The sequence below is a fragment of the Pterocles gutturalis genome, unplaced genomic scaffold (assembly GCF_000699245.1).
Source record: "Pterocles gutturalis isolate BGI_N339 unplaced genomic scaffold, ASM69924v1 scaffold6578, whole genome shotgun sequence".
NCBI lineage: Eukaryota > Metazoa > Chordata > Aves > Pterocliformes > Pteroclidae > Pterocles > Pterocles gutturalis.
The window spans coordinates 75428-85602 of record NW_010117928.1 but is presented as its reverse complement, the minus strand read 5'-3'; the positions used below and the strand labels follow the sequence as shown (position 1 = coordinate 85602).

General features: G+C 38.0%; 1 protein-coding gene across 1 annotated transcript in view; it reads left to right on the top strand.

The window, feature by feature from the left end:
• SORBS2 (sorbin and SH3 domain containing 2) overlaps positions 1-10175 on the top strand; it is a 55598-nt gene that overhangs the window by 22416 nt on the left and 23007 nt on the right. The window contains exons 6-7 of the mRNA XM_010075995.1: positions 3924-3976; positions 5238-5416. Of these exons, the coding sequence (XP_010074297.1) occupies positions 3924-3976; positions 5238-5416 (232 nt within the window). The remainder of the gene's footprint in view (positions 1-3923; positions 3977-5237; positions 5417-10175) is intronic.

Genomic DNA, 10175 nt, shown 5'->3' with positions numbered 1-10175 from the left:
TGTAGGGAAGCACACAGACCTAAGGCCTTTGCTTCACTCTGTTGTCTGGAAATGTGGTGGGGAGAACTGTGGTTACACTGTTGGTGTAAGCTACTCTGCTGCTGGCTTTTATGGTTTTATTGCAGACAGACCCCATAATATTAGATATTTATCTTAAAATCATTGAAGTTGAACTGTCATAAAGTAGTTTTCAGCTTTCAGAGGATGTAAAGAAAAACTTGAAAATATAAACTGTGTGATCAGGGAGTAAATACCTTCTTCAGAATATAGTTTAAAAACCAAATACCATGATATTTTGTTCAGACAGAACAGGTCAGCCGTAATGCACTCATCATGAGCCCCGTACACATTCCAAATATTGAGAAATAAAATAGGGATAATTTCTGAAGTGCTAATAGCAGGTTTATTGTCTGTCTGAGAATATCTGATGATCATCAGCACACCTCCATAACAGAACTCGTTCCAAAACACGGGCTTCTATTTCATCTGCTTGTGGAAAGGAGGTTTGTTTCTTTACTCCTTTCCTAGAGCAGATGGTACAGTTTTGCTTCACAGTACCCTTTCTCTCTAATGTTTAAGTCCACTGACTTCATGAGCTAGGTTACAGTACTTAAAATACTTCGGTCAACAATTATCTGTTTCTGTTCTTCACATTTGAATCCACAAAAAGTGTCATACATAGTTTGTTTATCATCTAAGAACAATGCAATGACAGATTATTAAAAAAAAACTCACCAAACCTTGAAATCCATTTCCCTAGGAAAATGAAACATATAAGAAATAACTTCACATTTGTTTGCAGAAAAACAGCTTGATTTTAGCAAATTTAGCAAATAAAAATCAGACCTGCCCCACTGAGAGAGCCATCCTCCTGACACCACTGATGCACCCTTCCCTGTTCCTTGAGAACAGGGGCTATGTCCCACTGCGTCACCTTGCTCCTCTTGGTAACAGCTTAATTCCAAGATTGTGTGAAGTTCTCTTATACACAGGTTGCAGGTGAGTGTTGCTTGAGGACATGTTAATTTACAAATAATAAACACAATTGTAATTCCCAGCAGGTGGGCATATTGTCATAGATATTTTTTTAATGCCACTTCCTCCTTCGTACCATAGTGCATGCACTGTGGGTTGCATTCATGTCATTCTCCACTGTAAATGAGATGCTTATGAGGAGCGGCTGAGGGAGCTGGGGTTGTTTAGTTTAGAGAAGAGGAGGCTGAGAGGAGACCTTATCACTCTCTACAACTACCTGAAAGGAGGGTGTAGTGAGGTGGGTGCTGGCCTCTTCTCTAAAGTAACAAGTGATACGACAAGAGGAATTGGCCTCAAGGTACACCAGGGAAGGTTTAGGCTGGATATTAGGAAAAATTTCTCCACTGAAAGAGTGGTCAGACATCGGAACAGGCTGCCCAGGGAGGTGGTGGAGTCACCATCCCTGGAGGTGTTCAAGAAACGTGTAGCTGTGGTGCTTAGGGACATGGTTTAGTGAGTTAGGTGGTGTTGGGTTGGACTTGATGATCCTTGAGGTCTTTTACAACCTTTATGATTCTATGAAAAATGACTAAAACAATGAAGTGGAACAACCATTGTGGTTTCGTTATTTAGTCCAGTACTCTATTTCATTCCAAAATAAACTGAAAGAAAACAGAGTAGTTATAACCAAAACTTTGGGTTTCCTTTTTTCCAAGACATGTGCTTACTTTGAGATTTCCCCCAAAATTAAAAGCACATGAGAGTTTACAGGATGAAAACATGCCATTCTGAACTGTGCAAGATCACCAAGAAGCCTTGAAATAGGCCAGAAACTAAATTCCTTCAATTACAGGCTAGTTTCTACGCTGCCTCTTGGTGAAACATCAGAGTTGCCATAACCCTCTTTGCCAATGTTTCAACCCAATGTTCTTTTCAAAATTTCTTGCCTTCAAATTTCTGTTGAAAGCAACAGTTGTGCACAAACAATACTAATAGGATACAGCTCATAATCATAATGCTTTATCTAATAGAAATCCATGTTAGAGCTAGTTCTGCCATAGTGTTTTACAAGGTAAGCCAAGTATGACTTGAGAGAAGTATCAGGAACCTAGTTCTGCCATTTCTGCTGGTCAGGTTTATGTTACTGGGTTTTGTAGTGAGCATATTCTTTATAGATTACTTATCCCAAATTTGTAATCTCTCTTGAGGAGGGATTCTGATGCAAACTGGAGCTTATGAACTTAACAATATTGAACAGTAAGCATAATAGTAGTAATAAGTAGTAACATGGAAGAAATGCTTGAATACTTGTCCACAAAGCAAAGAAATGCCTGTTTAGAAAAAGTCAACATTTTGAAACACTACACAGAAATCACCTTAAATAAGTTAAAGAGAACTTATTTTCTATGGAAAGTAAGTTTAAAGTCTTTGACTTATTAACATCTTTTAACTATTTACATCTCAGCTGCCATTGTCTACCAAAATCCAGACAGTTGCTTTTTTACCTGATTTTTAATGTGATTTAAATTAAACTACAGTTAAGAATTACTGAGAAAATCAGAATTATCTTAGCTCAAGTTTTAGATAACATTTGATCCATATTGTATCATGTTTGGGTAGTTCTCCCTGCTGCAAAGTATAATCAGAAATCAAAACTTCAGTTATTATCCTTATGGGATCCCTTGGTATGTGATGCAGGTCTTAAATAACGAAGCCTACTGACAAATGAACTCTAACTGAACAATCATATTGTCTTTATAGTGCCCCACCTGTATAAGTAGTTTCAACAGTTACTCTAGAATGTCATTTAAAGAATACAGTTCCATTAAATCTGTTCCTAAATATTCTTAGACTACATGTGTCTTCTAGAAGCATATGTAAGTGTCAGTTAACAAATCTGGGTGAAGTCCTATTCATGACCTTGCAATTCAAATCACTGGGAAAAAAAAATAATATCTAACAAAAAAAAGCACTTACACAGGCCGTGAGTGCCATTACTTCTGCAGTCCTTCTGTACAGAGACAAGTTTTTAAAGTTTTTTTTTCCTACAAAGAAAAAGTCTAGAAGGCTTCTGTAGAGAGAAAAAATAGCCTCTGCAGTTTACAAATCCGTACAATAGTTCAAGTTCATTGGGTTAGCTCTGAAATTACATGCCAAGAACTTAAAATGTTTGAACTATAGTGCTTTGTACCCATGAAAAAATACCCCACGGACCATGCAGTTTGCTCTAGTTTCAGACGCAGTTACCAGAACTGTATTACCTAATTCTGACTGCAGGCTTGAAATGTATCGAATGGTTGATTTATAATTAGTGGTCATTTAAGGTTGACTGTGTATTAATAATAAAATTATGGAGCAGTACTCCATTCCATCTTCCATGTTACATGCAGTAACTACTTCCCTAACTCTGTAAGCAACAACTGATGTTCTGTGTTAATGTTCTGTTCTTACCAGGAATGTAAGGTGGTCAACAGTTGGCCACAAACATCGCAGGTTTTACAAAAAGTTTCGGGCTATAATTGATTGTGGGATTTTGCTGAGTGATTGCAGGTAGGGGAAGCTCTGCAGACCTCATTTGCACATGAAGGAATTCTTTTCAGATTTTCATGTTTTCATCATAAAAGTTTGTTTCAGCTGTTCTGTATATATTTTTGAAAAGGATATAGAGAAACATGATTTTAGATCGTTATGTAGTAGCGCTTTAAAAGAAAAAATGTTACTGAAGTAGAATATGAAATTAAATCTAGTGATGCTTTTTAAAAACTGCATAACTATTCTCATTAAATATTGCAGTATATACAGTGGAGTGCCCAGGCTGTTAATCATCATAGTCTGTTTTTACAGGATTTGTCACAGAGTAACTATCATGATCAAACATGACAAGCAGGTATTATCACCTTTTTTTTCAAATACAGACATGTAACAGATTCATGTATTTGTTTTCCCAGACTTCCTTATATCATCACTATTCAACAGACAGAGGCTTGGACAGGCCCTCTAGGTAAGAAATACAATATGCAATTTCAATAGACACAAATTATACAGCCTGAGGGGTTTTTTTTGTGATCTGAAGCCAGCAGATGTTGCAAAGAGTCAGATTTGAACATTCAATTTGTCATCTGCTGACAAAATAGAGAGATGCATGGAAAGGGTGTTCATATTTTGATACTGAAGTACAATTCTTCCTTTTGTTTTACAAGGTCTTACTGTTTACAATCAAAATAAGCCATGCTGTGTTCTGGGTCTTTCCACTGACATCCTTGAGCTTCTGTCTCAAAAGCAGCGAGCTATCATTTAACCTTCACGCCTGCAGCACTTCCAGTGCTGTTTCCCTAAGCATGCCACCTCATCCGTTCTTGGTCTCTTTCCTCTCTTTGCACAGAGTCCTAGTACTCCTAGTACTAAAGGCAACTCACCGCTCAAATTTTAATCTGTAGGTGCCTTTTTTTTAATATAATGAATACTTACATAGTTATTACTTAGTCATAAAAGCAACTCCTGTAATAACTGGTTCAGCATCCTGAACAACCAGATTGTTTCACTTGTCCATGTTAGGTCCCAGTGTAGTACACGTATCTCAGTAGCCAAATCTTCTTCTGACCTTTCACAAGGATTTTCTTTATGATCTGAATTTACACTGTGACTGCTCTTTCCTGCCTACATATACCTCACACAAGCAGTGTTGCCAGCAAAAGTCAAGATTCATCACACTGCCCAGGCAGAGCCTAATGCTGTTTCAGTGCTAAGACTGCTGGGCATCTCCTAGCAGGTTAAAGTACCAGGAGGATGGGAGAGTGCCAGCCCAGGGTGAAACAGGAAAGGCCAAATGCCAAAAAAGAGTAGAAGTATGGAAAAACCTGAATAAAAAGGCTTTTCAATCAACACTTTTACTTAATTTTTAAATATAGTATGTTATTGCTACTTTAGCAAAATGGATATAGAAACAGATTTCATTCGTTGTTGATATTTTTAGAGTATTTAAAAATACTCAAAAAAATGATGCATTTATTTCAAAGTCTTTCCTATGGAAATGACATTAGCAATTCTGTATAAAACTTCAGGTGAAGAAGAAATTCAGTTTTTCTCTGAAATATGCTGTAAGATATCTGAGACCAGTACTTTCTCCCATTTATGTGTTTTTGATGTATTTGTTCTGCCATTGTTTAATCTATAAGCCAATGATATAATTATGAGATTACTTTTTAAACTCCTGAAATCTGGTCTCAGAATTAGACTGCTGCTAATACTGCTTATTTCTGCAGTTCTGCAAGTGACTACAGGAAAAGGAGGAAGTCGGAACCTGCTGTAAGTCATCAGAGGGTGCACAGCGACCAGAATGCAAACAGGCTGGGCCTGGGCCGTACAGATATGCAAGGCCCTTATACCACCCTTAGAAAGCCTTTCACTAGCTCATCTCCTTCTTCTCCATCAAGAGCAAAAGGTAAGAGGAAAGCATAGTTGTTAGCAGAAAACTACTGATGATATGTTGTACGATACATTGGCAGTAAATGTAGCCTACTGTTGCTCACTGCACTTTACTGGGAGATTTACTATATGAAGCAATAGCTCTAGGCCTTTCATGAAAGACTAACTTCTTATTCTTACATGTTTAATTTTAAGCTGAAAAGCTGGATTTTTAACAAGGATTTTCCAGTGTCAACTGCTTATTCTAACAAAAGAAAATTGACTAAATGAAGCCTATGATTTGTACCACAATATATACACCCAAAAGTTTTATTAACTCCACTACATTAAGTTATTGTGATTTTAAAACTGTTTTCAGTATATACAGAAGGTAAATCAAGACAGACAGTATATAAGATGAAAGATGTGATTCCAGAATAGTAGACCTTTCAAATCCATAGCTGATGTCTTAGACATTGTCAGTTATCAGGACCCAATTTCATCAAGCAAACTCAAACTCAGTTCATAGTCTTGAGTTTTGATTTTGTAAATCCTTGAAGTATTTAGTACAGCATATAATTAGCTTCTGTAGTGGGTCTGGCTGAGATGGAGTTAATTTCCCCATAGCAGCCCTCACAGTGCTGTGTGTTGCACTGGTAGCTAGAAAGGTGTTGATGACACCAGCGTCTTGGCTACTGCTTAGCAGTGCTCTCACTGCATCAAGGCTGTCTCCCCCCACAACCCCCCGCCTCCAGTAGGCTCAGGGCCTCAGGGGCGGTCAGGATCTTGGGAAGGGATAGGGCCAGGACAGCTGACCCAAATTGGCCAAGGGGATATTCCATACCATATGACATCAGCTCAGAAATAAGGGGGGGGGGGGGTAGGGCATTCGTTGTTAGGACGTTTGTCTCTGGGAGCAACAGCTACGCATATTGAAGCCCTACTTCCCGGGAAGTGGCTGGACCTTGCCTGCTGATGGGAAGCGGTAACATCTCTGTAATTCATAAGGAATTATTTTTTATGTTCAAATTACCATGACTACATTTATACAGCTGGAAAAATAACTTAATTATTAGCTCTGCTGTCCCAGGCTGTTGCAACCTATGTACTGACCTAAGCTGACAGATGTACTAATTGCTCTCTCTTTTCTAGTCTTTCTAATGCTTACTGATGTTAATTCCAACTTTCTGAATCTTTTAATTTCTGGCAATGTCTCTTTTACCATGCTGCTCTATGGATTATAAAGGTGGGGATATTAGCAAAGTATATCCATCCCTTTTAAGTTATTCAGTGCACAACCACAACACCTCAAATGAATTAGATTACTGTAGCACTTACAGACAACATTTAGCTGTTCCAAACGATTCAAGAAGGGCAATCAGCTACAAGAATGGCTGGCAAATGACTCGTCAAAATGCAGAAGTCTGGAGCAGCACAGAAGAAACTGCTTCTCCAAAGAGAAAATCACGTAGCTGTGATGATCTGTTAACGGATGATCGTGACAGCTTTCCTGATGCACAGGCCAAGTCTGAAAGCATGGGCTCTCTGTTACGTGAGGAGGACTCCAAAGAAGTTTGCTCAACAAACTGGACCTCTCCATATGTTGAGGGCCATGTTAGTAGTAGACCAAGAGTTCGTCACAGATCTGCACATGATGTCCCAGGTTTCCTAAAAATGTACAAAAAGATGCATCGCATCAATCGCAAGGACTTGATGAATTCAGAGGTGATTTGTTCTGTGAAGTCCAGAATACTGCAGTATGAAAAAGAACAGCACAAAGGTATTCTTCAAGGTTGGAGAGAGTCTTCTACTGAAGAGGTGCCCAGAGACATGGTGCCAACCAGAATATCTGAATTTGAAAAACTAATTCAGAAGTCAAAATCAATGCCAAACCTAGGTGATGAAATGTTGTCAGCTGTTACACTAGAGCCTCCTATAAATGGCTTATGTCCACAGAGGAGATTTTCTATCGAATCCTTACTGGAAGAAGAAAATCAAGGCAGACATCCCTCTCAGGTACAAAGGAGCTACAAGTCTAAAACCCTGGTGCCAATTCATATTGAAGTGACAAGTGATGAGCCGCAACAATCACATATAGATTTTTCAGACAGTGATCAAGATGGAGTGGTTTCTGACCTCAGTGACTTTATCCAGATAGAGGGTTCATCCTTTTGTAGTGAAAGTGACTTTGACCACTTTTCCTTTACATCATCTGAAAGCTTTTACGGATCAGGCCATCACCACCACCACCACCGGCATCTCATCAGCTCCTGCAAAGGGCGATGCCCAGCATCCTACACCCGCTTCACCACCATGCTAAAACATGAAAGGGCTAAACAAGAAACCAGTGAAGATCCAAGGAGACAGGAAGCAGAATCTGGCCTCTCTAAGATAGCATTCCTAGTCAGTCCAGTGCCTTTCCGAAGGAAAAAAAGTGCAGCTCCTAAAAAACAAACTGAAAAGAAAAAATGCAAGTCATCTGTATTTGAAGCACTAGATTCTGCACTTAAAGACATCTGTGACCAAATTAAAGCTGAAAAAAGAAGGGGAAGCTTGCCTGACAGCAGTATATTACACAGACTTATTGCTGAGCTGCTTCCAGACATTCCAGAAAGGAATTCATCTCTTAAAGCTCTGAAAAAGACTCCCATGCACGAGCCTTTTCATCCACTGCCTCAAGATGGTGCTATCCACTGCCCACTGTACCAGAATGATTGTGGAAGATTACCTCTTAGTGCCTCTTTTCCAGACATGGACGCAACTAACAACAATGATAGTGCACTGTGTTTCCAAGGTGGATTAACTTTCTTGTTCTGTCCTTGTGATTTACCTATCCAACCTTACTCCCTGTATTACCCATCCCTTCTCATTCCATTTCTGTGTCGTCTATAACCTTTCATCCCACAAAATTCTTGATGAAGGTTGTCATTTCTACATAGGTGGTGAGGATAGATAAATTTGCTGTCTATTCACAAAATACAGTAATCTGCACAACTGGGGTAATGGTGTATTTCAACTAATAGATTATTAGCGCTATAAATTACAATCGTGTTATTAAATTAAGCAATGTGGGGTTTTTTCCCCAAGAAAAAGGACTTACAGAAAGTGAACGCATGCATCATAAGATGCTGGTCAAACAGAAAACTATATGCAGGTAGCCCTTCCTTTATTATTTAAAAAAAAAAAAAAAAGTCTGCATCTAAAACACGTACTGTGTAGTTTTGTTACATGCAAGTGATAAATATGGTGTTAATTCTGCCAGTATCATAGAAAGTTGATTCTATTTTCTTATTAAAATACACTAATTCTGCTGCTTCATATTACTTTTTGTGAATAGACCTTAAGGTCATTTTAGAAGGTTTCCATTTCCACTGTTCAAACAATACAATTTCCAATTTCTGTGGCAGCAAAACCAGTACTTCTCATAGAATTTTAATATATCTATGAAGTTTTGAGAAATTTTGTTTCCTCTTAGAAGAGAAATTCTCAATAATCAAAACTTGAATGAAATTGTGAGGGTGAGTATAGCTTTTAAAATAGTCTGTCTTCACAGTGATCTGGTTTTAAAGTTGCTACTTTGAGTTGTTTGTTGCTCTTGCTTCTCTTTTTCTCAAAAAAAAATTGCTTGAGCTTAAAATGTTTCTAAAGTTTAACCTTGCAATATTAAAAGAAGCAAACTAGATTCATAGCAGGAGTGCACAAAGGAGTATCCCAGATGACTTAGATTAATGTCTTTGGCAAGTCTTTAATTTCTTTCTCTTTTTAAATTATAACATTTCCATGTAAAAGAATTCTGCTTCTAGATATACAGTCCTCTGTGACAGAGCATCTTTGAGAATTTAATGACACTGCAAAGCTATCTTTGAACTCTCAAATGGATACAAGAGAGAATGTCTTTAATGTATCAATTATGCAATATTTGATCAGACCCATCTTATTTATCTTTAATCTCCCATCTTTTTCTGTAACTTTTGCAAGTATCACACTGGTAAATATTTCAAGAGAAATCAGAATTGAAGCTGTTACCATTTCTTCTTAACTAGATAAAATAGACATATTGAGAACAATGAATTTGATAAAGAACAGCTATAAAATGCAGTTCAGAATTTAGTCATACTTGAGGCCTGATCATGATTAACCCTGGCAGGCAGTACTAGACGATGAGACTGAAGTTGTGGAAATTGCACTGGTCAGGTATCACGATTGCTAAATGAGAACTTTCCAGTCCCTGAAAACAAGGAAATCCACAGTGCAGAGTAAACGTGGATTCTTAATAGCTTCTGCAGATATAAAGGAGCCTGGAATGAGGAAGGTGGTACACTCTGTCAACATTAATATCTCTAAAGTAGCATGGAGAATGAGTACAACAGAATATTCCATTGACTTTCATCAGCACCAGTCATGGCTGAGCTCTACTTCTAATGAAGTTTCGTGGTTTTGTGGATGTCTGTGTGTCTCTTACAGCCACCATCCACACAGAGACCCAAAGTCATAGCAAAAAACACTGAAAACTACCAATATTGACTGCATAAGAAGCTGTATAGAAATAAGGAAATAATTCTTCCTAAAGCTTCTGTGTTTTCACTCCTTCCCTCCCCTGTCCTTCTCTTTCTGTTAGAGTTTAAAGAAAAAAAAAATAGATTTGTTTGGAGATGTTATATCTTTAGGTTTACACAGTAAGCATAGATCCTCATTCACAGACACATGCCATATCAGTAAAACTGTCCAGAACTGGGAGTGTGATATACTTTTTGGTGATGGCATGCTTACAGCCAATGACCTAAATAATACAATTA